At 53.9% G+C, this 27,504-nt stretch overlaps 2 protein-coding genes across 2 annotated transcripts in view; one reads left to right on the plus strand and one right to left on the minus strand.

The window, feature by feature from the left end:
* Window positions 1–20,773, plus strand: part of PLXND1 (plexin D1) — an 84,118-nt gene extending 63,345 nt beyond the window's left edge. The window contains exons 26-36 of the mRNA XM_075095557.1: window positions 4,202–4,348; window positions 6,370–6,526; window positions 7,560–7,663; window positions 8,731–8,794; window positions 10,684–10,718; window positions 12,457–12,561; window positions 13,367–13,530; window positions 15,002–15,149; window positions 18,249–18,389; window positions 19,327–19,401; window positions 20,046–20,773. Coding sequence (XP_074951658.1) covers window positions 4,202–4,348; window positions 6,370–6,526; window positions 7,560–7,663; window positions 8,731–8,794; window positions 10,684–10,718; window positions 12,457–12,561; window positions 13,367–13,530; window positions 15,002–15,149; window positions 18,249–18,389; window positions 19,327–19,401; window positions 20,046–20,162 — 1,257 coding nt within the window. The 3' untranslated portion in view covers window positions 20,163–20,773. The remainder of the gene's footprint in view (window positions 1–4,201; window positions 4,349–6,369; window positions 6,527–7,559; window positions 7,664–8,730; window positions 8,795–10,683; window positions 10,719–12,456; window positions 12,562–13,366; window positions 13,531–15,001; window positions 15,150–18,248; window positions 18,390–19,326; window positions 19,402–20,045) is intronic.
* Window positions 20,774–24,938: 4,165 nt separating this feature from the next.
* On the minus strand, window positions 24,939–26,217 carry H1-8 (H1.8 linker histone). The gene is made up of 5 exons (XM_075095460.1): window positions 26,202–26,217; window positions 25,728–26,011; window positions 25,518–25,641; window positions 25,364–25,422; window positions 24,939–25,292 (listed from the first exon to the last, which is right to left on the minus strand). The coding sequence occupies exons 1-5, from the start codon at window positions 26,215–26,217 to the stop codon at window positions 24,939–24,941; spliced, it is 837 nt and encodes a 278-aa protein (XP_074951561.1).
* Between the last annotated feature and the right edge of the window lie 1,287 nt (window positions 26,218–27,504).

The following is a 27,504-nucleotide window of genomic DNA, read 5'->3' on the forward strand; positions in this document are numbered from 1 at the left end:
ACCACGTCTACTTTGCACTTTCTACGGCAGCCTATTTCCCATTTCCGAAAAGCAAACGCTATACATAGTGGATCGCGATAGAGAGTTGATTTCCAAGAGACTTTCACATCACATATGCTCCACAGTGAGGGTGGGGGACCTGCTCAGAGGAGAAACTGTGCTGCCTGCTGAAATACAGAGGAGAAAGAGAAATGACGAGATAGAAATGTCTGGAGAGGCCCTTTGACTGTCCCAGGTTGGCTCGAGCTCAGCTGTGCAAAGGACCGCGGGGCCTCAGTCCAGATGGGCAGAGGCAGGACCTTCCCTGCCACGCAAATGAGCACGGAGCCGCTGCAGTCAGACAGACAGCACCTGCTTATGTGCAGGCTGGGTTCAGCTCAGGGCTGTGATTTAAATACTAGTGATAGTCAAACGCCTCCCATGTGCCTTGCGCTCCTCTGGTTCAAACTCTGTTGCCTTCAGAGAGGCATTTCTTGGTTAAAAAAAAAAGGCTGCCCGCCTGCCTGTAGCACTGGTCTGTCAGACGTGTGACGATGGGTCTGGTTTTCATTCCTGAATTATCCCCATTAATCACAACGTCTATTTGAAACAGCTGCTGCAAAGGTCCCTGCCATTGTGCAGTGGAAAAATTCCAAGTGCTTGTATTTTCCCTTGTAAGTCAACGCTACATGCTCGAAACATTTGTTTTGTATTAATGCTCTGCCTAACAGTCCGTCCATTTGTGTTTTGGGGGAAATTGATTTGAAGGAGCTGTCTTCAACTGGGAAGGAGTTGCAGGCCACAGTCACTAGTGTTCTGACCATGTGGAGGGCACCTGAAGGCAATGGAGTCGCCACCCTGACAGGGGGAGGTTTGGCTTGCTGTGTGCAGGAGCTATGATGAAGATCTAGCAGCAGGCTTGCTGCTTGGTACTGGCTTCAGAGGAAGCTTGCAGCATTTGCTCAATCGATGCAGACCTCTGTTTCTGCAGAACTGAGTCAGACTCATAGATAAAATGGTCCATGTCACTACTTTCTGCTACAGCTTTGGTGGAAAATGCTAGAGAAAAAAAAAAGCTTTCCCCATGAGATACTGTGGCACCAGTGTGTGCGGCTCCTAACAGGCTCATGGGACTGGGAGTTAAAGGAAAATTAAGGTCCTGGAATTCAGCTCTTAGGTCTGGGTTGAAGCTTCCCAAAGTTTTGCATGTGGGATGGAGCTGAGGTTTGGTTCTTCACAGAGTGCAGATAGATAATCATCCCAAAATTAACAGGCACTTGGGATAAGCAGCTGTTTTCTGTGCTTTTCCCACCCCAGCCTCACCAAGACATTTTGGGAATGGCTGTAACATGTTCCTGAGAGGACATCTCTAATGACTTGTCAGCCTTGTTAATGGGGCAGCAACATGTGAATCCAGTCTGTGCTCTAAACCTTTATTTTTTCCCAAGCATATAAAAACCAAGCCCTCCCACGCTCATCGTGCGTGAAACAGTTCAAGTAATGCCAGCCTGAACTGTGCTTTCCATTACTGCAAAGTTATTTCAGTGCCCTGGGTAGCTTTAAGAGCCAGTCAAAATGAAAATGAAGTCTCATTAAAATACATTCACAATAGGAGGAAAAAAGGCCCCAGACTGTGTTTTTTTAAAGTATTTTTTTTGTCCTGAATCAGCACTGATCTCTTCTAGTTAAACTTCCTTTCTCCCAACTAGCCAAGTCCAAAGACAGTTTTGATTTGTTTCCAGATGAGTTTTCCGAGCAAGGCTTGAGGTTTCCAAGTTTGCCATTTTATCTCTAGTCCCTGCCTGCCAGCCCCTCTTTCCCCTCTTTGAAATTTGCTGTCTGATTAACACTTTTGCAGATTTCCATAACATCCCACAGTTCCTGAGCCTGAAAGCCAAAAAGCCAAACAAAAATAGTATCCTGCCAGGGGAGCGTTGTCGTTATTTCCCACGTGGCCAGTCCTGAGGCTGATCCTGCTCATGCACGCTGCAGCGGGTCCGGAACACCCACTCCTCTGCTTCCCTAGGCTGCCCCTTCCAGTGGAGCTTTGCATGTGCGGGAAGGTGCCACACGGCCAGCCCCGACCGCGCAGCCCGTGCTGGTTTCAAGCCATGAAGAGCTCCTGTATCAGCAGAACTCGCCCTTCATTTATGTTTTTGGAGGCAGCGGCGTAGCTGTTTGCAGCCCCCGCAGCCCCCTCACGTGTCTCTGCGGCCGGGGCCGGGGCCAGAGCTTCCCACGGGGGGGGACGGGGCAGGCTCCAAAACCCAGCGCTGAGTTTAGCCTCGGGTTTGTGCTCCCACACATGCTACATAAACAAGTGTTCCTGTTTGCAGCAGGGCCATCGTGAGGGCTTGTCAGCACTTGTGTAGGGTCAGCTTGGTAAAGCCCCACAGGTCGTGTCGCTTGATGGGGAAAGCAGGTACTGCAGCCTGGGGGGTGTCTTGTCAGTGTCATCCCCTTGCCTCTATCACATACTCCTGCCTTGGTCTTAGAAACTAACTCTTCTTTATGTATTGTGACGCCTTCTCCACTCTGTTCACGATCCTCAACGTCTCCACATCCCCATGACTTCGCATCTTCCTCTGCTTTCTGGAAGCCGTACCTTCCTCCGTTTTCAGCACCAGCAGCTCTGCTGCTGAGCCCATTTCATGCTGTATGCTCAGAAGGAGCACTGCAGGAAGTCATTAAACCCCGACAGAAGGCCCAAGGAGCTTCCCTGTGTCATAAAAAAAGTTGCCCTTAGAAAATAAAGCGGGTGCACCATTGGCACAGATGGCGCGTGCCCACCTACAGCCCTGCTGTAGTGTCTTATCGTCAACTGCGCTGAATGCAGCCGAATCAAAATTGACATCAAACTAATTACTTTAGCAATTATAAGGCAATTAGAATAAAAGAATCACCAAGTCTTAATTAAGAAGCAGATTGAACAGGATTTAGCAGCTCCTAGCTGAGAAATATCAAAATAATTCGATATCTGTTGTCTTGAGTAGGATTTCAGATGGGAGGAATGTTTGTGCGGGGGGTGTGTGATGCTCAGAAAGTACATAAATGTGCAATAATTTACACTTGCCTTGTTGGAAGGAAATTGCATGTGAACATTAGGGAGAATAGGATGTACTCCAGTACTGAAAAGTTTCATAAGACAATAGCTTGTTTGACGTGCACATCAGCGCAGCAGACAGAAGTGGATCAGAAATCTGGCATTAAACCATATAGCTGAACGGCATCACAAATGGCTGGTCCCTGTTACGTTTTTTCTTTTCATTGCAGCAGCGTCACAATTCACCTCTCTCCTGTAAGATGAAGTTTGATGAATGTAAGGAGTTAAATGGTGTGTTTCCTGGCTGTCGCATGGGAACAGCTTGTTGACCCTGAGCCTTTCTGTTTTGCTGTGATCGGGGCTGTGCTGTGGTATGAGAAGTATGAACACTAGTTCCCAGAGCCACAGGCACACGCAGCGGGCTCGCTTCCATGGATTTCGATGGCAAACCAGGCAGCTCAAAGAGGGCTTCAGCTGATACCTTCATGAGAAAGCTGGGCGCCCAAATATCTCTGTAGACCTGGATTTTTGTGCACATCAGCCCTATTCTTGTCCTGCAGAGTGCAGTACGTTGCGCAGTATGCACTGTCAGACTGCAAGAAACGTCTCTGTACCCGAGTATGCCAGATTCTCCCTGAAGCTCCTGTGTAATTTCACATGTAAATTGATGCACATTTGTATTTTGCTGAGCATTGTGCATGCCTGTACCCACTCGGCACAGCTACACATATGCCCCACCTCCTGAGCAGTACCCGCGCATGCTGCCCGTGAGGCAGCAGATGCTGGCACAGCCTGCTGGTGGCAATCCACAGCCCTACAGTAGTTGCTGTAGAAGTTGGATGGGGTATGTTGGTGCTGACAATCACAGTTCACCCTCCCCGAAAATCGCCCGTGGCTGTTGTCAGCTGTTATGTCCTCTTTCCCGTCTGCGCTGTCACATTGCCACAAGCCTGAAAACTTCTGAGCAGCCTCAAAGAGATGCTGGTGGGTGATGGCGCTGAGCACCTGCCAGGGGTTTGCAGCACCTGGCGTGCACCAGTCCCGCTTCCCAGTACGCAGAAGCACACCAGGGTTTTCGCCTGCCCTCAGCGTCCATGGAGAGCCTGTAACTGCCATGCTGCTGGAGGAGTTACTGCCGCCAGGGCCGGTTTGCTTACCGATCTTCTTTCCTTCCCCCAGGAGACAGTCGGAGAGCCCTTCTTCCTCTTGATCTGTGCCATCAAACAGCAGATTAACAAAGGGTCCATTGATGCCATCACGGGGAAAGCCAGGTACACCCTCAACGAGGAGTGGCTCCTGAGGGAGAACATCGAGGCAAAGCCGAGGGTGAGTACCTGCACCCCAGGGCTCTGAGGGACACGTACCCCACCAGGGTGGCTGTGCAGGTGCAATAGCCACCTAAATTATACACCTGCGCAGGCACCTTGCTGCTGCCTAAGCACACGCCTACAGAACAAGGCTCATAATGACTTTCATGTCCGTCCCTTGGTGGGTCACCTAAGTACCTCCGCTTAGGGGTGGAGGGAGGTAAGAAAATTTATTCTGCCATATTCAGAGAGTTAAAGCAACAGGTTTACCATTCCTGGCAAAAAAGCACCTTCAGTAGCAGTGGGAAAGTGCTGGCTGCAAACTGGAGTCCCAGGGTGAGGGCTTTGCCCAGACTGTTACAGGAATGGTGCTGAAAAGCAGTTCTGCACAATGCCGGCTGTGGGAACAGGGAGATGAGGGCTGTGCGTGTGAAGGGCTCGGTTCTCTCCAGTGCCTGACACAGAATTCAGCAGATGCCTCTCCAGAGCCTGGGTAAAATCCTGCTTTCAATTACCTGGCATAAATCCGGAGCAGCTTCACTGAAGTCAGTGGGTTACCCCAGATGTGCATCACCGTAACTCAGGGCAGGTTCAAGCTCCACATCCTCTGCAGATTCCTGTTACCAATTGACCTGTAAATTTACAGTGCAGACTGAGAGGGGTTAGCAGCGGGGCGCAAAGTATTAGCTTTCTCGCCAGAAATGGTAACTTCATAAGTCTGAGGAGGGGAAGTGTGCCTGCTTCCTACTTTGTTTGCGAGAAGAGAAACAAAAGTGAACAGGGTATGTTGGAGGAAGGATAGCAATGCAGGGTTAGTGCTAACTCAGCAGCAATCCCCGACGCTGCTGGAAACTGAACCTCTGATTTAAAAAACACCTGCACAGTGTACAGTGTAAAAACATCTTCCTTTAATGCCATGGGAAAAAAATGGACTTCATCTGTGCATTCACATTGTTCTCATGGTCAAGGATGCTGACTTGGTATCCTGATACTTAAAAGCAGTGTTTGCAAAGTAACCTCTAGGCTGTGAAAATCCCAGCTGTAAATCTCACGTGTACCAGGTGTCCATCTAGGAGGCAGCTGTGCTTATGCACAAGCAATGCTCCTGGCATCTGCAGCCTCTTGCCCTGCGCTTGCCAGTCAGGCAGTGAGATAGCTTCAGGGTTGCATCCACCACTAAATAAAGGCGCAGTGTTGCCCTCAGGTTTGGGCACACCAAGGACTGGAGGATTCAAGCAGAGGCAGAGCTGAGGCTGCCCCAGAGCGAAGCCCCCAGGCAGGAGGAAGATGCCATGCTGGCAGCGTTTGGGTCTGCCCAGCTAGCGAGAGGAGAAGGCACCCAGACTCTACCTCTCCTTGCTTGACTGGCATGGCAGCAGCACCCAAAAGAAGAGACCTTTTTTTATAGGAAGAGTCACTCTCACTGTCCTGCAGCTTGTTGCTGCAGTATCTGGGCATCCCTGAGATCTGAGCTGGTGTTTGTGGCAGCCTGCAGCTCCTTGCAGCTGCTTGTCCTGCTGTTCAGTACATTCTCAAGCAGGTTACCGGGTGCTGCTGGTGGTGGACTCGTGTTGCAGCAGACCCAGCCTGCGGCATGCTTAAAGCTTGTTTAAACAAAGGAGCTCAGCTCGGTTGTGTCAGGGAGAGGCTGAGCAATGAGCCTTGGCGGTCCCATTCGTCACCGGTCGGAGCCAAGGAGCTGAGGACATGACTGGTTATGGGGCTGACCTTTCCTCCCGCCCCTGAGGTGGTCTCTGCCTGTCAGGGCCAAGGACCAAGCCGCCATGAAAGGAGGCTGCAGTGTTGCTTCCTGTGTCCTCCTGGCTCCGTCAACAAACAGGGGCCTTCAGCCTCCGAGGGCTATAAATCAGCACACTTCACTAGTGGTAAAGCCTAGATAATGGCATTTGTTCAGCCTGATTTCCAACAGCACAGGGCCAGAGCGCACCAGCGAGAGCTGTGCGGGTGCAGCTGTCTCTGTGCATCCCTGGGAGCATTCAGAGCTGGGCAGGTCACCTCTAACCCAGCCTCTGCCCGCAGAACCTCAACGTCTCCTTCCAAGGCTGTGGGATGGACTCCCTGAGTGTCAGGGCCATGGACACGGACACACTCAGCCAAGTGAAGGAGAAGATTCTGGAGGCCTTCTGCAAGAATGTCCCCTACTCCCAGTGGCCAAGGGTGGAAGACGTCGACCTTGGTAAGGACCAGTTGTATTGGACCAGCCAGTCCTTAAAAACAGATGAAGGACCTGATGTTTCATGGTAGCTCTTGGCGTCTATCAGAGGGCAATGGGTGAAGCAGCACTGATGGGAGGGCAAACATCAAGGCAGCCTTTTCCTGAGGATGGTCTTCAGGAATGAGTGATGGGACCAGATCCTGGTGGGGGGGAGGGAGCCGTGTAACTGGGAAAAAGCTTTAGGAAAGCCCAAGTTGAGCAAAGGGATGCTTGGACTTGTACCGTTTAAAGCCTTAGCTCTAGAACAGGTGCCCTCTAAAACAGCCCTGAGCCTGCACATGCCTTCTTACTACTTGTGTCTCCATAAACATCTATAATTTAGCCTACAGGTCAAGGTCCTGCCATAGATTCAGGTCTGTCATTTATCTACCCAGTGGCCAATTTCTTATCCCAAAATTTAAGAAACATCCCAGCCCAATTCTGTCAAGAGAAACCCATGCTGTCTGTGGTGCCACGCAGCAGACCGTGGAGACGCACGCTGGCTGGCAGCGGTTGCAAGGCATGATGTTCAGTGTAGGCAGTGCCAGCGCGGGTCTCCATAGAGTGCCCTGGGCTGGGGCAGGGACGGGGCCCCGCTCCCCTCAGCTGGCACATGTGGCGTGCCCCTCGGTGGCAGGTACACAACCAGCTCTGCCCTGCAGGGAGCTGCCTCTGAGCTTTGGTGGCTGCACGCAGCATCTCACCTGCCTGGTGCTCCACAAGGCAGATGCCACACGGCCCTCGAGGGCGAGAGGGAAGGGGGAGATGTACTCCTCCCTGTCTCTCTGAGCAGAGCCTTTGTCACCTCTCCCAACTCCAGTCTGGAAATCCCCACTCCAGGAGCTAATCCTGGAGGCCATTGCTAAACATCTGCTGTGGTTTCAGAGAGCCCTGGAGGCCTTGGCAGTGGAGCAGCGCAGTCTCGAGTGTTGCGTGGCTGGTCCCCGGAGCCCCGGGTCCTGCAGCCCCTGCCTTCTTTGGGCTGGTGTCTCACTTCTGCCTTCTCTGTGTTCAGAGTGGTTCGCCACCAGCACCGACAGCTACATCCTCCGGGACCTTGATGACACCTCGGTGGTGGAGGACGGCAGGAAGAAACTCAACACATTAGCACATTACAAGGTAAACCTGGCAGCGCTGCAGGAAAGCTTTGCATCCTCGGAGCCTGCCTGGCCTCAGGGGCGAGCTGCGGTTCCCTCTCCAAAAACAGGATCATCAGGAACAAGCAGGGAGGTTGCCATAGCTCCGTGAGAGCTTCCGGGGAATAGACATCTGCCCTGGCGAGGAGCTCGTTAATATTGCAACACACTGAAACTAATTAAACACTCTTCATGCAAAACAAGTGATTACTGACAACAGAAAGAGGAGGGAAAAAAAGCTCCAATTCCCAACGGCCACCAGCTTGGCTGATTAGTATCACTCTGCTCTTGTTCCGCGCTCCTGCTGAAATCACCGGCACAATTGTCACTGCCTGCCCTGAGAGCAGGGGCTAGAGATCCCACTGAGGAACGGAAGCCAAAAATGTGGGGAAATGTGGTGAATCACATGGTTTTCTTGACCATTTTTCCTTTCAAAATTAAATGAAACCAGAAATTTTTATCTGATTTCCATATTCCCTGGTATGCCAGGAAGCATAATCCTCACCGGTCTGTAACAGCGCATGGAAAATCAAAAATGGAGCTGAGTACTTATTAATATTATTGTTTGGGTAACAGCCGTGCCGTGGAGCCCCACTGCTGGCACGGTGCCCCGCTGCACCGAGAGCCGGAGCCGCAGCACAGAGAGGTAGTGCCAGCCCCATGGGTCTGGGCTGTGGCCGGGTCCCTTCTCCCCTGCTGGGGAAAGGCAAAACAGCATCTGCAGAACGTAACTCTTTCCTCTTCAAGTTACCTGGTGTCAACATCCAAAAACGTATCGTGGCTACATGTTTTTGCCTGATTCCTATCAGATTCAAGAATGTCACTGTTTTGTATTGGCATTTAAAAAACGCCTTCCACGCAGGGCAGTGCTGTTACTACCAGTTTCCAAGGTGGGGAGCAGGGGCAGAGCAGGCACAGAGGATGTTTGTGGCAGAGCAGCGACTGCACCAGCATCCCCCAGCTCCCAGGATCTCCCCAGGGCCGCCCCAGCTCTGTGGAGGCACCGTTAAGTCCTCTGTCATCAACGTCTACTCTTCCCTTCCTCCACAGATCCCCGAAGGGGCATCACTGGCCATGAGTTTGTCAGACAAGAAGGACACCACACTGAGCAGAGGTAACATCTCACTTCTCTTCCCCTGTTGCTGGTGATTGGGAAGACACACCTGTTTTTAGAGGGATGTCTCTGGCCGGGGATGCTGAGAGCTGGCTGCCAGCCCCCTTGCCTGGGTGTTGGCCCGTGCAGGGCCGGCTCTGGTTTCACCAGCACTCACAGAGCACCATTCCGTAGCGGCGTGCAGGGCAGAGCTGGGCTTTGATCAGGCCACCTTTGTGCCAGGGAGGACACTGAGTGCGGACTGGGACTGCCGCTGCCGAGCCAGCTGGCCAGCCAGCAGCCTGGGACATGCTCAGGGAGCCCTCCGGGTCCTGCAGGGTCTCCATGGCTCTCCTGCAAATCCCCTTTGCCCATGCTGTGGTGTACCTTTGGGGCAGAAGTAGCTGTGGAGCTGCAGGGGATGCACTTCCCTTCCCTCCCAAGGAACCCTCTTGCTACAGCTGAGCGATGCACCCGTGCTGCCCACGGGGACCGCAGATCTGAGTCCTGCCACGCAGGCAGTGGCAGTGCCTCTGTCCCAGGTGGGACTGATGGCGAGACAGGCAGGTGGAGTGGAGACACTTAGAGCTTTAGCGACTGTCATGCATGGTGGCAATGCCTGAACTGTAGGCGGCACCCAGGGGGAAGAGGGCTGTGGGAAGCTAGGAGCAGGGCTTCTGCTGAGCATGGGCAGAGCAGGCACGCTGGCCCGCAGGCACCGGGATTGTAATGGCCTGGGCACAAGGACATCCAAGTCAGCGCTGCTGAATAGCCCCATCCATCACTGCCCATCCCTGGTGGCTGATGCTGGCTGTGCGCTGCTCCTTCCCCTTCGCAGCAAATGCTCCCCGCCAGGCGCAGGCAGGGCAGCTCCAGCCAGACCCGGGGACAGGCAGCAGGTCGAAGCTACAGTGGCCACTGGAGAGGTCACGGATCCCCGAGAGTCTGGGACTGATCCTGGAGAGCAGGCTGCCTTCACACCCCTTCCAACTTTAAGGCTTGTCTATGTCACTTGCGAAAGTGGGGTTTTGTGCCTGCTTTTCCTTCTGTAGGAGAAATGACGGTCTGGGAAGTACACATTTCTGATACACACGCTGCAGGAGATGCACTTGTCATGCTTGTGGTTTTGCTTTAAAAACGTATTCTCCTCCCTCTGCTCACTGGGGAGCTGAGTCCTTTCTCAGCCCTTAAGACAGAAGTGTTTGCACCTTTCTGTCTCACATCATCATTATGGGTTTGCATTTGGTCTGTGCTAATAAAGAGAAAGAAAGGAAGGATCTGAAACCACTTGACTGGAAAAGTCCTTTCCCTCCCAGTTACACAAATTCAGTTTCTTGCCAGAGTATTTCCAGGTTTCAGGCTGTGCAGAGAGTCAAACAGACGACGGGAGACAAAAATTCACGCTGAGAAAGGAGTTTCAAACGCCATCTCCAGGCCGCCGGTACCGAGCCTGTCTCTGCAGTGGGAGTCCTTTTGCCTGCTGGAGTGAGGAGCTGCTCAGGGCTCAGCTGGCCCGACGATGAGGCTGGGAGATGGCCCAAGGCACCCGGGGCTGCGGGGCACCGTGGGGCACAGCAGGGCATCACAGGGCATTGCAGAGCATCATGATGCAGGAGTGCCCCTGTGCTGATCCTGCTCTTGTGCCCTCTTGGGTCTTTCTTAAAACACCCCTTGGGAGACCTCAAGTCCTCCTTAAAAGTACTTCCTAAGGTACTTGCCACATGCCACAGAAAGCAATAAACAACCCCAGAACAAAGGAAAACGCTGAGGTCACTTGGGGTGGGAACGCAGCTTGGTGTTGGGATTCCTGGGGAAAGCGAAATGGCTCCTGACATGGAGGGCTTCTGTGGAGGTGGGTTTTGGTTTGGGTTCCCCAACTGAGCCACTGTGTCTCTCTCTCTTTTTCACAGTGAAGGATTTGGACACGGAGAAGTACTTCCACTTGGTAAGTATCCCACTCCCAGCTGCAGAGGCTGGTGGCTGCATGATGGGGGGCCGGGGGCTGCTCTCGTCTCCTTCCCTCCCAGGGGAGTGCTACTGGGGAGCAGAGGCGTTGCTCCAGGACACCCGCTCTGCACCGCGGCACCAGCACGCCAGGGACTGGTCGCAGCAGCGGCTCTGCTGCCCCAGACCTCTCCGGCTGCCCTGAGAGCGGGGACGGGCAGCATGGCCCAGCCCAGGGGGGCTGGCGGGGCGCTGCGGGAAGGGCGCCTTGCAGCAGTGGAGGGTGCCCATCTAATCTCCTGCGTATTTTGACATATTTCACCTTTGTGATGGCTGCCCCTTAGCAGACAAGGGAAGCTGTTGCTTTTGTCCCTGCAAACGGGTGCTGAACAGGCTGTTCCGTGTCTGTCAGCAGCCTGTCCCTGCCACACCGGGGCAGGCAGCCCCTGGGCTGTGGTGAGCCCTCAGCCGGGCCGGGGGGCCAGGTTGTCCTCTGCTGCCAGGCTGGCTGTCACGGAGATGTCCCCCCACAAAGGTGGCAGCTGGGAAAGTGCTGGGAGCAAAGAGGTGACCAGTCAGGCTGTGCATGTGCAGCGTTCCCTCCTCAGTCCTGCACTTAAGTCTATGGGTCCTGTTTTTTCAGTGTATGTGATGAAAGAGGAGAAAATCTTCTCAGCCTTGCTGATATTAACTTAATTCATCTCTGTGGGCTGGAACGTCAGATGTGATGAACAAGCTGGATCAGGGCTCATTAGTTTTCTTCAGAGGGGCTCAAAGAGGTGCAGAAAGGTTATCTATAGACAAGCTTTAGTACTATGGGACATAATAAAACATTACCGGGATGGCAAAGTAATTGTTGTGCCTGATCTAGCTGTCAGCAGCCACAGAGAGTTTGGGAGCACGGTCGGAGAGCGGCGCAGCGCCGCTGGTAGCACCCTGCGCAGCCTTGGTCAAATCACCTACCGGGAGCTCCTGGCATGCCGCCTGCTTCCCAGGGCTGGGGAGATTTATTAGTTCCTGCTTGTGCGCCACACTGGAAGTATGAAGTGCTAAATGTTGCTAAAAGCTGTTATGAAAAAAAGCGTTATGGACAACAACAATATTTTATAGCCTGATTTTTTTTTTTCTCTGCGAAATTTTCCATGCTCAAATAGAGTACAAACACACAGCACACGCACACACACGTACATGCAGAGCAAGGAGAGAGGCGGGATGGGAAACCGAATGTGCACATATGAAACAATGCCAAGATGGCCTTAAATGGCTTGCCTAGGTCATTACAGAGCAGCAACTAAGTGACCTGACCAGTGGAATATTATTTTTGTTTTTAAAAAGGCCAGGATAGGCATATTGGCTGATCGTTCTTGCACTTTTTCCAAATTAAGAAAAGCTGGTTTCTGCGGAAGCCTTGAGTGTTGCTTCTGGGAGCCTAAACTGTAGCCCCACAGGAGAGCTGCACAGAGACCAGGAAGGCGAGCAGACTAACATGCAAAGTGAGATTGATTGTTTCATTTTCCTCGTCTAGCTAGAGAGAGGCAATAAAGAGTGCAAGAGAAACAAACGTCAGAAAAACTGAGTATTATGAATCACTTTTTAAAGCCATATAAGGGTGTATTTATAACACAGTAACTGCTTTTTAATTGAATTTTATATGCAGTAGAAATTCTATACTTAGAGGAAAATTCAGTGTGACACTTCCCGAGAGGCGCTCTCTGAACATGTGTTTTATATCGAACCAGGTCCTCCCAACTGATGAATCAGTTGAACATAAGAAGTCCCACAGACAGAGCCATCGGAAGAAAGTCCTTCCAGAGATCTACCTGACGAGGCTGCTCTCCACAAAGGTAGGAGACGGGACGCCCTCGTTCACAGCAGGTGGGATTATTGTTTGTGGTCTGCAGCAAGAAGCCTACCCCAGGGAAGGAGCACTGCGGAGCCAGTTGCTCTCGAGAGGTGGTGGGAGCCTTCTGTCCTGGACGGCTGGAGCGTGTTTAGTGAGGCTGCCGGGCATCACTGGCTCCTTGGGCTCCCTCCAGCTTTCCCTCTGAGCAGCGGCACTGCTGCGTGAAGCCCCACATGAGCCCCGGGCCGGTCTGGGGTCTGTACACATGAAAGGGATGCTGACTGCCTCAGGGCTCATGATGCACAGTTTAGCCCTGAACCCATCTCCCCAGTGAGAGATCCTGCTGGGAAAGGGGATGGAGATGCTCAGCTCTGGGAGCAGGGGGAATGTCTGTGATCTTAATTCAGATTTTAACTTCCCCACTCTCTGCGAGTGCTCAGCTCCAGCAGTTGGGCTCCCAGCCCATCTTTAATCCCAGCATGATGCCTCACTGGAGCAGAGATCACAAGAATGGCCAGCAGTCTCTAGTCTTCTTTGTATTTACTGTGCAGAACAATCACAGATGTGAGATCCTCGCAGTAAGAAAGAAAAATCTCGATGCCAAAAGAAATTAAACCCAAATGCAAGCTAATTATATTGCTCTGCGCAAACAAACCTTTCCCTCCCTGCTTCAGCATCCCCTTTCTCTTCTGATTTATCCAACTGGCAGCAAAAGATTTCCCCTTGTGCGCAGCCCCTCGCGCTGTTTTCCTGAGCTCGGGTGCTGCTGCTTTCCCCAGTTCCCATCATGTGTGCTTGTCCCGCAGGGCACGCTGCAGAAGTTCCTGGACGACTTGTTCAAAGCTATTCTCAGTATCCGAGATGACAAACCACCTGTGGCCGTGAAGTATTTCTTTGACTTCCTAGAGGAGCAAGCAGAGAAAAGAGGGATCACAGACCCCGACACTATGCACATCTGGAAGACCAACAGGTTTGGAAGAGGACATCCCTTCTTTCTTTCCTTCCCTCCATCTCTGAGGAGCAGCACCTGCAAAGCCTTGGTGTCCTGGACTAATCATCAGGATGCTAACTAAAAGTAGAAGAGGGACTTGGAAAACAGAAGGGGTGGCAGAGGGGCAGCAAAAGATGCGGCCAAACACAGGCTTGGAAAGCTTTAAACAAACACGGAGCTCAGGGGAATGGCAAGCTGGGAGAGGCATGGGCAGAACAAACTGGCGCACTAATAGAGATAATTCAAGGAGGAACAGAAGAGGGACGGGATGACGGGGAAAGCAGTGGTGTTAGCTCCAAGCACTGGCGATCTGAGACAGAGTCCAAAAATCATGTCAGGTCTTAAAACATCATGGAGATTTTTAAAAATAGCATATTTGGCACCTTTTCTTTTGCTTTCTTGGTTTTCAGCCTTTCAGGGCACGTCTCCTGACTTATCTCTGTAACCAAGCTGAGACTCCCGGGTGTTCACAGGACTCCAGGAGCTGGTGCTGCGACAGTAGCGTGCTGGTGGGCACCGCAGTACTGGGGACCAGGCGGGAGCCATGCTGAGGGACGTGATGGGCGCAGGAATGGGGTGGGGCAGGCAAAGTGAAGGGGGAAAAATAGAGCAGGGGAGAAACAGGAGATTTAACTGGGAAGAGCAGGGATTGTGGAGGGAGCGTCGAGGAGAGGCTCAGCGCTTCTGAGGCTGCAGGGACAGTAACTGTTTCCAGCCCAACATATGAAAATTAAAAACAAATTTGGCTGGGATAGCAGGCATGCAGACACAACCATTGAGATACCGATTTGCCTACCCTTCATTACCTTTAATTGCCAGTAGAGCAAATACTTAGAGCGGCTTTCACTCCTCGGCTGCTGAGGAGGAATGGCAGGAAGGGCGAGCGATATACTGAAAGGGTGTTGTGGCCAAGTGAGCATTGAAATAACTGGAGGAGAAAATGATGAGAGAGCAGAAAAAAAAGACACATGAAATGCATTTCACGGGGCCAGGCTTACCATCAGAACCAGATGACGGTTACTGTTGGGGAAGAAGGAAAAGGAGCTGACACCATTGCTACAAAAATCAGCAAATGGGGAAGCCTGCCTCGACAGCACCATGCAGGCAAATCTGCCAGTGTCTGTCCTGGACCACAGCTGGCTCAGGGAGCTGCTGAAGGAGCAAGGGTATATGTTTGCCTAGACAAGGCTGTACACTAAGTCTCCTGCGTGTGCCACATGCTTCAGCCTGAAAAAGTGTCTCTGCAGGGTGAAGACGTGTGCCTGCCCCTCTAGCTAGGCAGAGGGCCGTATGCTACCAGGATGTGAATAAATAGCAGAACCTGGCTCCTTATTTTTTTTTTGCTTTCTGCTATTCACTTTCTATCATCATCTTTCCTGCATTTCCTCCCCACTCTCGCTGGAGTACAAAAATTCACCCAGTGTGTGTTCCTGGCTTGTTTCCCTCGCAGCTTACCTCTGAGGTTTTGGGTCAACATCCTGAAGAACCCCCAGTTCGTCTTCGACATTGACAAGACAGACCACATCGACGCCTGTCTCTCTGTGATAGCCCAGGCCTTCATTGACGCCTGCTCCCTGTCTGACCTGCAGCTGGGCAAGGTACCGTCCGGAGAGGACATCCCACTCCTGCTCGGGCAGTCATAGACACAGACCAGTACGGGTGGGAAAGGGCTGTCAGGGGCCGCCCAGTCCAACCTGCCCCCGCAGCAGGGCTGGCTGGGAGCCATTTGCTCAGGCTCATGCAGCTAAGTTTTGGCTGACTACAAGGATGAGATCTCCCCCTCCGTTCCCCACCACTTTCTTCAGGCTCGAGTTTGAAATTTGTTCACCCTCCATCACAAGCAGCGGTCAGGGAGTGGGAACACACTGTCGCAGGCAGGAGGGACGAAGGGCAAGGCCCCAGCCTGGAAGGCTCGGCAGACGGAGGGGGACCCAGCCGCTGGCTTGTGTGCTCAGTGTTACCCAGTGGCCGTGTGCGTTGTCCTGCGGTCACAGGAGAGCACGCAGCTTACTTGGCGCAGCGTCTGTAACGCTTCCTGATGGGGCTGAGCCCGGTGACGAACGGTCTCTATCGCCGGCTCGGGCAGGGGTGTAATGTACCGAGGCGAGCACAGGTGGGTGTCAGCTCTGCCCTGCACACAGGCGCGGGGCGCAGGCAGACGTGGCACGGGAGCCCAGCTCCCTCAGTCAGGGCTGGTTGAGGGGACAGCGTTAGCGATCCCGTGACAGCAGCTGAGGGATGATGTAAGCTCCCAGTGGCAGGCTGGAAAATTACGTAGCTTCAGATGAAGCTTTAATAATTGCTGTCAGTGGCTTCTGCAGAGCCTCTCACCTGGGAGAGCCGAGGGAAGCTCAGGAGGCGAGCCGAGCCGTCGTGAGCATGGGCTGCACCGGCCCAGGCAGCGCAGACCCGGTCCGGCTCGTGTGGAGGTGTGGAGACTGCCCTGGGGCCATCCCATCGACACCATCCATCAGCACCTGGGAAGCCCTTGGCAGGCACTGCTGGCAGAGCAGGTGGTGCTCCCCTCCGGTGGCAGCATCTCCATCACACGCTGGCCACCTCTGGCGTGTGGTCCGAGCCCAGCGGACTTGGCACACCCGCCCAGGAAGCTACGCCTGCTCCGAGCAAAGGCCAGGCCGCGCAGGCCGCGTCTCCTCTCCCGCCATCGGGCTCCCTCGCACCATCCTGCAGGGCTGGGAGGCAGCGAGATGCCCAGTGCGCATGTTTTCTGTTCTCCCACTGGCTTGGCTGAGCGCAGCGTTGACATTTGAAACTTCCCGACACAAATAAGTTTTATTAAGAAATGCTGTAAGTCGTCCCCCGGCGCCCCCCCCCCCGCCCGGGGGCTGGCAGCAGCACCGTGTGTGACGTAGAGGGGACCCTACGGAGAGGGGGCGGGAGGCGGGCGCTGCTCAGCGCATCCTCCAGGCCGAGAGCAACAGGAAGCCTTCACTGGGAGAGGTTAATACTGGAGGAAGATCTAATGAGTGCTTGATTTTGTGTTTGTTTGGGTTTTGGACTTTTTTTTTTGCATGTGTTACGAAACACCTACAATTTGTCCTTGTCAAGCAGTGGATGAGGGGAAGAGGGGTCAGCTGGAGTCAGATGGCAGATGGAAACATTTTTCAGGAATACAATAGCATAAGTGAAGGAATTGTTGAGTAATGTGGGAAGAATAAATCCTCAGCATAAAAATCAGCTTGCACATACACACAGTATATCACTGACCGTTTTCCAGGCTGGATTCTTCCCCTGGTTTCAGCATTTTGCTCTTGAATACTGCAAATGTGAGAGCAGACTCAGACTCTGTACATCTACAGTGTGCAAGCAGTTAATAAACCAGTGCCCGTCTCTTCACAGTACGGGCAAATTAGGCTCAAATTAAGAAATAACTTTAAAAAGAGGCAGCATGGGTTTCTTTTGTTTTTCCAAGGGGGGAAAAAAAATGTGAGCAGGCTCTGTAACTTGGCTATATTCCTGTAATGTCTTGTCATTGGGTTTGAAAATAAACTGCTGTGGTATCTGGTGCCACAGCCTGGTGCCCACTTCCCATTTCCCCTGCAGCATTAGCCACGCTACATATTGCAGCAGCAGATTGCAGTTACCCCAGGCTTCCTTATTTACTGCCCGATAGAGCTGAGGATGCTGCCTCCATGGCTGGAGCCCTGCCATGCTGGTGTCCTCTGAAGATCCTCCCCCCCCTCCACCTGTCAGAGCATCAGGGCGCAGCCCTGCACTCTGGTGTTCGGGCAGTGAGACACGGTGATCTTGCTCCCCTCTGTGTCCCCGAGTCTGGGGCTGTTTCCCTTTGGGATGCAACACTGGGCCAGTCAGCCAGGTTCATTCCTGGGGTAATGATATCAGCAGGGCAGGATTGCCTTAAGGTTAAAATCATTTATGCTTGTGTTTGCAAGGAGTGCAGGCAGGGTTATGCCTTCACTGGTACAACCTGATTGTGTGGCTGGGAGGCTAAGACTGCTTTGTCCAAGCTGACATTAATCAAGAGAGCTCAGTATTTTCTGTTAATTACTTCGCATGCACTCAATATAGGCCAGGCGGGCTGGGTTAGCCAATGCAAAATAAATCAAAGCTACAAGAAAAATCCAAGAGCAACATTTCAACTGATGAAGTTCAGCTTGTAAGAGAGCTTTGTTCTTTGGTTTAAATCAAGCTGGCTGCTCAAGAGACCCGAGTAAATGCATGCAGAAGCCCTGCCCTTGTTACGAATTTCTACATGCAGAGCCATGGAGCACAAGTGTTTTATCTAACATAGCCATGCTACATTTATCTGCAGAGCATCGCCTGGCAGCAAGCCACCTTGCCTGACCCTGTGCATGATTTTCAGCCTGCCCTTGTGGCAAATTAAAACACATTGACACAGCCCACCTTCACTGGCATTGTAGCTAACAAACGTTTAGCTGATGCTAGGAAGAAGGGCTGAGGGATGGTGCTGTGGCTCTGCAGCATCTGGATGTGTTTGATCAAGCACCTCTGTTATTAGCTGTTTTGTGCCTCAGCACCATCCCACTGCACTCCTGCCTGTGTAAAGCCAGGACCGAAGACATAGTTGTTTCCTGAACCCAGAAGTCGCTGAAGTCTGTGTCTGATGGTTAGCATTTTGGTCAGACAAACAGGATAAGAAGTTTTCAGCCAGGAGCAATACGGTGTCTGATTGTGGTATCTCACCCTCGCTCTAGGACTCCCCGACCAATAAACTACTGTATGCCAAGGAGATCCCCGAGTATAGGAAGATAGTGCAGCGATACTACAAGCAAATCCACGACATGCCCCCGCTCAGCGAGCAGGAAATGAACGCCCACCTCGCGGAGGAGTCGCGGGTAAGGCGCGCTGGGCTGCAGCGGGTGGAGGGGGGCTCGGCCAGTGCGCGCCGGTGCCAGGGGTGGGGTCGGGTCTGCAGGCTCAGCGCTGCTCGCTCCGGCAGGGCACCGAGCCCGCTCTGCTCTGGCTGGCAGCAGGAGTCAGCGAGCAGCAGGGAGCACAGGTAGGCTGTAATCAGCTACTTCTGGAAGAAGCACACAAGAAAGGATATTTTGCCTCAAACTTCCATGGACAGCCTTCATCTGACCTAATTCCAAGCATCTTCAATTACTGCCGGAGCTGCAGTAAACACCTATAAGTTAGCTTGAACCTAAGTAGCTTTGGCACCACTGGGAGTTGAAAGCGAAATTCAGTGCCAAAGAGCCAGGATGTTTGGAAAAGGATCTGCACAGCCCCCCGGCCAGCTGGCCCTTGGGTGCCGACTGCCAGGGCTGCCCCGAGTCCCAGGCAGTCCGCTGGCAGCCAGCCGTGGCAGCCAGCCCGGGTGCGGGATGCCGGCCCTGGTACCAGCTATGGGAGCTGGCAGCCATGCTCCGGATCTGAGTCCTGCCAGCAATGCGCCACAGCTTCCTCAAAATCAAACCATCTCCCTGTGGTGTTTTAGCTTCAGCCACTGAGCAGGTTTTATTTCCATTGGCATTCCTCTGCCCAGCTCTTGTGCTGCTCCATCCTTTGAAATGGCTTTGAGCACAGAGGGGTAAACAGTGCTATCAAGTGTGGGCATTTAAGGCTGCCTTTAAAAAGACTGAAACCATTTCTAATGTAAAGAAATGCACCTTCCTTTAAGGAGTAAGTCAAAACTCAGGCTTTATCAATGCAACCGTAACAAAAATAGCCAGGCAAAGCCTTCTTTTAATCTAGTTAATGCCTGCTGATGGGCTTGAACTCACTGCATCACATTAATATTCCTCCCCTCCTTGTTCTGTCTTTATAAAGAAATACCGGAACGAATTCAACACCAACGTCGCCATGGCTGAGATATACAAATACGCCAAGAGATACCGCTCCCAGGTAAGCGGGTTCAGCTGCACTCAGGCCCCAGCGTACCTGTGGCGGGGATAACAAGCGGTATGTTGTAACCGAGCGGTCAGATGCCGGCAGCCGGTCCCTCAGGAAAGGCATTATCGGTTTTTGCATAATCTCATACACATATGTAATATATGCACACACACAGAGACACACCTACTCTCCTATCCCTTGGCTGACGACATCTTGGAAGAGAAGGCCATCTATTCCTAGCTGATTTTAACAGCATTTGGCTGGGCCAGACTGAAGCTGGGCTGCCTGATGTGTAGACCCACAAGTGCTTTCAGGAGGGCAGAGCATGCTGATAGAGTCCACACCAAAATAACCTGCCGCCCGCCACCCCCAGCTGAGGCACTGGCCCTGGCTGGCTCCTGACCCCCTGCACCCTCGTGCTGCGGGCTGGCTCTTTGCCGTGAGCTTTATTATTGCAGTGGGTTTCGGTTGTGTCCCCCTGCCGTCCCACCCCCGGCGTGGGGGCTCGGCTGTGCCCTGGAGCAGGCAGCGGTGCTGGGGTGTGTGAGCGCCGGGACTGTGGGGCAGGGTGGGCTCTCCCCATCGGAGGTCTGGCTGGGCTTCAGGCTCCCCTGCCCACACGGCCTCAGCCACCCACCTGCTCGCGTCTTCTGCAGATCGTGGCTGCCCTGGACGCCAACCCCACGACGAAGCGCACCCAGCTCCAGCACAAGTTCGAGCAAGTGATCGCGCTCATGGAGGATAACATCTACGAGTGCTGCAGCGAAGCCTAGGCCGACTGCAGCCCTGGAAGTGACCTTCTCTGCAGCACAGTGCCGTAGGGAACCTGCCTTCAGCCGCGGATACGCCGCGGGTCCACTGTGGATCACCTCCGCCAGGGTCATTCTCAAACCAGCCTTGTGGTGGGGGTGGGCCTGGCCTGCGGCTGAAGGGCTCCCTCACCTAACAAGAAGCCACGAGACACCTTCCAAGGGGCTCAAAAACCCTCTGGTCTGCACTGTGGCACCCATAATTTATTTGCTGCCAGCCAGAAATGGAGACGTGACATTTGTGGCAAGCTCAGTTCACCAATTCCCTCTGATCAGCACCGGAGCTGCCAGCAGCTCCCTACATTCCTGTTTGTGGTTCCTCGGGATGAGAGACAGGGCTGCAGAAGCCATAACAATAGACGCAAAGCAGAAGGGCAGCCTCAGGGAGTAACAAGCGGAGACAGCAAAGGCCATCGGAGCAGTGCCTGAGCTCCCTTCCACGTCATCCCTCTGACATCCTTGTCTTTCCAACACCAGGGACTCTATCAACTGTTCACTATCTGCTGCATTCTGTGTATTTTTGTGCCTTTTAATTTTTGTACTGTATGTGTAAACATAACCACTCCTCCCTCTGAGACTTGGGCATAACGGGGAACTCGGGGCCGAGACAAAGTAGTTGCTTCCCAAGTAGTGAAGGCATGGTGAAAGCACTTTATCCCCTGACAGAGAGAGCTGTTACGGAGCCAGAGGGAGCATGTTACATGTTAGACAGCGTGGGAAGGGCTGTTCCCCCTCCCCCAGGCTCCCAGATCTGCGTGCACGGTGAGCTGGAGTTGCAGTGGGTAGGCAAATACCCCCTAGTGACCCATCTTCAGCCAGCTGGTCACAGCCATGGCTTCTGCCTAGAAGCAGAAGACCAGGGGTAGCAGGTGAGGGGAAGGACTTCTGCCTTGCCCTCCAGTCTCCCTGCCACGCTGGCTGCATGCACACATCTATGGCACCGTCCCAGCTCTGCCCTGGTAACACCACTCATGCCAGGAGGGGTTCGCTCCTGCTGACAGCCCTCTGATCGAGTGACTTGAGCCATGTGCAGGGCAAAACACCAGGTAGCATCTTCCCTCCCTCTGCCCCACACGCTACAGCATCTCCCTGTGGTCATCACCAAAAAATGAGGTCAGTGCTACAGAGGTGTCTTCCTAAAGCAGCTTGTTCTGGTTGCTTTGGAGCCAGCCCACCATGGTTGTGGCCTGAGAGCAACCAAGATAGCACAGTTGTGCTGCATATCCAGCACTTTTCTTGGCCTGTAAAGGCAAAGGGACTGGACCCGCTCCCCTGGCAGCACGATGCTCTCGCTCACGGGGCCAGTAGAACCGCTCCAGCATCCCAAGCTGCAAACAAAGGCAGAAAGTGTCCAACACCTCGTCGCACTGGGGTCAGCGAGCAGGGTCCCGCTATGCAGGCCGAGAAGCTTCACTGCCGTCCCGCAGCACATGTGCTGGGGCAAACCCCCGACCCAGCGTGGTGGCCCTTTCTCCTTCGTGCTGGCAACTTTCCTTTCTGCAGCCAGGGAGCCGTGACCGCTCCAGGCTTCCCCAGCGTCACACAGGCCTCTCTGTAGAGGCTGGACCACAGTGACCGCCATGTGCTTGAAGCCAGCATTAACATGCAGGCAAAGGCAACCTGCCCATGAAAGCTAAACCCAGCCACGGCCACTGCATTTTCAAACTGCCAAATAGAAAAGAAAAAGGAAAAAAAAAAAAAGAAAAAAGTTACTACCTCACTCTAGGCAGGGTCTAAGGTGAGCCTCCGTTACTCATCCAGCTGGCAAGGATACAACCTGGTATTAGATGACTTTGGTCCACCAAAACTCCTCCTGGGTGACTCACTGCCATGGACAGGTGGCCTCCATCCCATCGTTTCCAGTAATGCCACATTTGTCAGAAATTGGAACGTCAGAATTGTGTGTGTGTATATAGATATCTATTTTAAAACAAATGATAGACTTTATCCAGTATGTTAACGGCGGGGGGGGGGGGAGGGATGGGAGGGAAAGGGGAAGAACAGAGTTTTTAAAAAGAAAGAGAACTACAGAAAAGTACATACACTGTGGAGGTTTCAATGTCTTTGCTGAGGATGTGGCTTCAGAACAGAAACTGTAAGAATGTAGCTGGGCTACATTTTATTTTGAAAGCGATTTCACAAAAAAGAACCTTGAATTTTTTTTTTTTCTTTAGAAACTGTGAATAGCTGCCAGAGATATAGGCAGGCCCAGCACAGGGAAGGCGAGGGTGAGAAGGACCAAGGTAGCAGAGAACGTTGAGCTTGGCTGGAGGTGGGAAAAGGACCATGGAGCAATAGCCCCATGCTGTTACAAGGAAAGGTTACGGATGAGCCGATAGTATAGTTTGCCTCCAGGTGATGTCACTGGGCCATGTATTGGGGCCTATTGCTTTATTATTTAATTTTCTTCCAAGGCAAAAAAAAAAAAAAAAGGATAAAAAAGTTGCTACAACCATTTTAAAGAAACATCTTCAATGGAGCAGAAGCTTGGGGGTTTGTAGTGTTGCCTTAAACCCCCGAGCCCTTTGTAACATGTTTTTAAACTTTGGCACGTGTTGTGGCTGTAGTGCCCTTACCTGCTGTGTAGTGGAAGTGGCAGACTCTTGGAAAAGCATATCTTTGTAATAAAACAAGGTGCTGAAACCTGCGTAGTGAAGTTCCTGCCTGCGCACAGAGAACACGCGACTTGGTGGAGGACACCTGTCGCCACCTGCGAGGTCAGGCTGCTGTCCCTTGCCCAAGGACGGGGTGCCTCTCCTCCCATGCCACCCTGCCCGGCCTGCCGACCACCGCACTCACACAGTGCAGAAGCACGGAGAGGAGGGCAGCCCTCAGGGGTGTGCAGTGAGCTTTGCATGTATGAGACACACCGTGCTCGGGATCAGCAGCTCAGCTGATAACCACCTTGTTTCCATATGAGATGGGTTCTTACCCCTCTGAGCTGCAGAGCCCTGGTTTCCTGCAAAGCACACTGTGGCCACGCACCGCTCCCCCTGCCCAGTACCACAGCTCCCACCAGAACAGGGCCTGGCATGGGAGGGGGAAGACCTGTGCGAGGAGACAACCACGCAGCTGAACCAACTGCATGCTGTGCTACACACATGAAGACCAGTAACACCGCAGCAGCACCCAGGGCTGGGCACCCTGACCTCTGCCAGGTGCCATGAGCCCACAAGACAGTGTCTTCTGCCATCCCTGGGGAGCCCAGAGCCTATTCTGCCCCACCGCTGCCGCCAGCCCTCGAGGCTTCTGGCTTTGGCGCCATGACACCAGCCGCAGCCTGCAGGTCATAACAACCATGGCATTGCTAAATCCTCTCTCTTCCACCCCTCCCAGTAAAAGCTGCTCTTTCCAGGCACCAGGGAGATTTTGTTTTCCCACTAGAAAGTTGATTCTTAGTAAAGCTAAATCCAGCCATTAAATGATTTGGCCTCAGAGTAAAAGAGCCTCATCTTTCACACTGGGTGACTGATGAGAGAGGACACAGCTCCTGCCCAGTTCTGTTATGGGACATTTCCATGCTAGCAACCAGTGCTTTGTGAGGTTAACCATCACCAGAGGGCCAGGCCAGCTTTGCTCGGCTATTGCCAGAGCATCCCCCACCCTGTCCCTGCAGGGACACAAGTTTTGGCTCCATTAAAGATGGATCAACATGGCCAAGGCTAAAGTTTAAAGAGAAGTTAGTTTACTCAGCTCTTGCTTAAGCCCCAAAGCAAGGCTAGGAGCCTTGGAGGGCATTGGCAAGGCCAGCTGAAGATTAGCAAAATCCTCTTTAGGAAGAGAGTTTTACTTCCACTTATTTTTTCCTGCCCAGGAGGACTGTAACCCTTTGCATTATCAGACTGACCTTCAGAAGGGCTCTGTTGTGTACAGAGCAAGAGAAATTCAGGCATTTGAAGTTATTAAATGAAAGTGTTCATATGTTGACCCACAGGAGCTAGAAAGACAGGTTTAGAGGTGGACACTGTGCCACTGATAGATAACAAGAGCAGTAACGTGAGCAATGCCGCAGTCCACAGCAAACACCCCAAATGCTTTTTGGGCCCTAAAACACCTCTAAGTTCCTCTTCCCATGGTTAGAGCACAGGCAGCTCCCACCTGCACCGGGGACCCTTGCCCATGGCACGCACCTGGACCTGCTGCCCTGGCACTCCTGTAATCCCAGCTCAGCCAGGCATTAGCACAAGGGCAGCCAGGAGGGCAGAGGGCCGGACACCTACCCCACAGAGGGGCTGTGGGCACCACAGCTCCACACCGCAGGACCGGCCAAGCCTGAGCTTTGCAGTGCCCAGGGGTGCCAGCATGCTCTGTCCCACTGGTCCCAGGGCCCCCTGCCTGGGCCATCACCTGGCACTGGGTCTCAGCACCAGCCTGGACAGACAGTCCCCAGAGCACTCCCCCCACCAGCCCCCAGGTGTGCCACCATGGCCAGCAGCTGGGGACACATGGGGACAGACAGGGCACCTCGCCATGACAGCAGGCACCAGCTCACTGCCATGCCACGCAGGACAAGGCCAGGGCTTGGGGGATTTTGGTGCTGAGGGATGGGAGTGCAGGGGCAGTCCCCCACAAGCAGGGCAGCAGTCAGGCCATTTCATGAGTGAAGCAGCTTTATTAGCAGGAGGTAAACACAGAATTAAAACCTGTCCTGGGGACTAAAACCGACCCAGACCCAGTGGGCCCAGGCCCAGCTGGAAGCAGGGCTGGGCTCCCATGGGGAGCGGGGCTGCCCAGGACCCACTATGGAGCCTTTCTGCCTGCTGAGGTAGAGACTGCCTTCCGCAGCCTGGCCTCCCCCTGGCTGGCTTCTGGGGCTGCCCGGGGCTTCCTCGCCTTGCCTTGACCCCCCTTCGCCTTGGGGGCATCTTGCTGTGCCCTCTTGGGTGCCTTCCCCTTGCTCTTTCCCACTGGGGCCTTTCGGGGCCCCTTTGCCCCAGCAGCCACAGGGCTGTCACCATTGCCCCCTCCCGCATCCTCAGCGGCCAGAGACGCAGGACACTGTGAACGCCCTTTGCCAGCAGCCCGGGGGCGGCTGGCAGCTGGCAGGGTCTTTGCTCCATCGCTCCTGGGCTTTGCTGCTGCTGGCTGCTGGGCCTGGAAGGGAAAGAGCACCTCAGCTGCCGCCACGCCACGAGCCACCAGCCTCACCACCGAGCCCTACTCACGTTTGTGGGCTTTGCCCTTGGCTTCTGCTTTGTTGCTGTCGGCTTCTTCTCTGCAGCGCCTGTGGGAGAAAGGGCAGCAAATGAGCCCGAGCAGGGGCCTCTCCACAGGGCTGGGGCAGCCCCGGGGTAGCTCGTGGCACCACCAGCCCTTTACCTTGCTGTTGCACGGGGGCCCGGGGAGGCTTGGTGGCCCCTTTCCGTCCCAGCTTCGGGGCCTGTCCCCCATCAGGATCTGCCTGGCCTGGTGGCTGCTTGTGCCGCGGCTTCTTGGGGGCTAACTGGGAGCAAGAGAGGGGTGGAGGCGAGGGCAGACAGCACCTCAGCCCCCAGCCCTGCCGCTTCGGGGCTGGCAGACCCGGCTTACCTTGAAGCGGCCGGTGGCCCCCATGGCAGAGGAGTTGTGGGGCCGTACCAGGTCCCCACGGCTCAGCCCCTTGCTCAGTGCCTGCTTCAGCAGGTACTTAAGGCGGATGGGGTCCACAGTGGGGTACTTGGCCAGGATGAACCGCTTGATGGCAATGACGGAGGCACCCTTCTTCTCATCCTGAGCCCGCAGTGCCTCAATAACCATGTGCAGGGTGGGGGGGTGCGGGGGCCGTCGGCCCCGGAGCGGCAGACCTGGGAGCTGAGCTGTGCCAGCAGCTTCAGCTGCTGGGAGAGACAAAGAGGCACCTCTTGGGACCCAGGCCCAGCCCCAAAGGCTGTAAAGCCCCCCAAAAGCCAAGCAGCCATGACCCTGCTCATCCCTGCAGCCTCACAGGGACCCAGGCCACCAGAGCCCAGCCCCACAGAAGCCACAGCTCTGCTGGGACCCCGCAGCGCTCAGCAAGCCCCTTACCTAGCTCAGGCTCCATGACAGCACACACACACCTGCCCAAACACACCAGGCTAAAGCCCCAAGCCCAGAGTGCACCAGCTCTACTCGCAGCACCACTGCCCTTGCTCACAGGCTCAGCTTGCTCCCAGCTAATTTATCTGATTAGCACCCTAACTGCAGGGGCTGGTTAGCAGCTGCTAATTGCCCTGGTTGCCACCCCAGTGGGAGCAGGTGGCTGGGAAGCTGATCGCCCCTTGCCAAAACTTTGCGAGGGGCTGGATGGAGAAGGGGCATGTCTGAGCAGAGGGTTTGGAGAGGGGCAAGGGGAGGGTGGGGGGTGTCACAGGGTGAGCGCCCTGAGCATGCAGGGCCGTTGCTTGGTGGGTGGTGGGGTGCTGGGCTTGCAGCTGGCTGATGGCACTCAGTGTGGGGCAGAGGGGGAGCCAGCCATGGTTGGGGCCTACATGGGACCTGTTCCCAGTACCCTGGTGTGGCATGCTGGCTCCCTTCGCCTGGGATGGTGCCACTGGGAAGTGGGGGCTGCACTGCCAAGAGAGCCTAATAATTGGGAGGGGAGGGAATGATCCCACAAACAAGAGGAGGAAAATTGAGAGCTGCTTTGGTGGCCAGCAAAGGCCAAAGGAGGAGCGACTCCCCTACAGTAGCCCCAGGTATGCACTCATGAGCAGGATCCCCCCACTTGCCTCTGCTGCTGAATCCCACTGTGCTCAGGGGAGAGCACTCCCAGACCGACATGTGGGCAACCCCTCCATGTCCCCTCCATATCCCCTCCGTGCCAGCTCCTGGTGCAGCCACCATCCCATGCTGAGGACATGTGCCACATGTGAGCTGAGCCCTTGGCCATCTGGGGTCCCTGAGGGACCCAGGACACTTCTGTATTGTGGCCATGTTAAAAGTAAGTCCTTCTATGATCCTATGGACACTTTTCCTGCTGTTCCAGTGGGGTAGGATATTTGTGCTACTTTCTGTTCTCCCTGTGCTCACAAGGCGAGCCTGAGTAATTCACCAACAGCTCTTTGGTGCAGGAATAGCGCAGATGTCCCCACCTTGGGGACAAGTGTGTCTCTCCACAGCGCACCATGTCAGTCCCTCCCTCTTTATGCAAGAGTCACAGGGCTTTTGTACACATCGCATGGTCTGTCAAAGCTGTGGGGGAGCTGCAAGCCTGAGGAAAGGCTGGGGTTATGTGACAGCAGGGCTGGTTCACAGCCCGACTCAGCAGACGTGTTACCGCAACAAGATACATGCAAAGCCCTGCCCAGAAAGACCTTCGTCAAAGTCTGTGCCCATCTGCTGAGCCCAG

This window comes from Phalacrocorax aristotelis, chromosome 6 (assembly GCF_949628215.1).
Source record: "Phalacrocorax aristotelis chromosome 6, bGulAri2.1, whole genome shotgun sequence".
Classification (NCBI taxonomy): domain Eukaryota; kingdom Metazoa; phylum Chordata; class Aves; order Suliformes; family Phalacrocoracidae; genus Phalacrocorax; species Phalacrocorax aristotelis.

Coding starts and splice junctions, on each gene's coding strand:
- H1-8 (XM_075095460.1), bottom strand. Junction 25,642..25,727: donor GGGCCACCGGCCGCTTCAAG/GTAAGCCGGGTC, acceptor TCTTGCTCCCAG/TTAGCCCCCAAGAAGCCGCG. Junction 25,293..25,363: donor CAAGGGCAAAGCCCACAAAC/GTGAGTAGGGCT, acceptor TTTCCCTTCCAG/GCCCAGCAGCCAGCAGCAGC.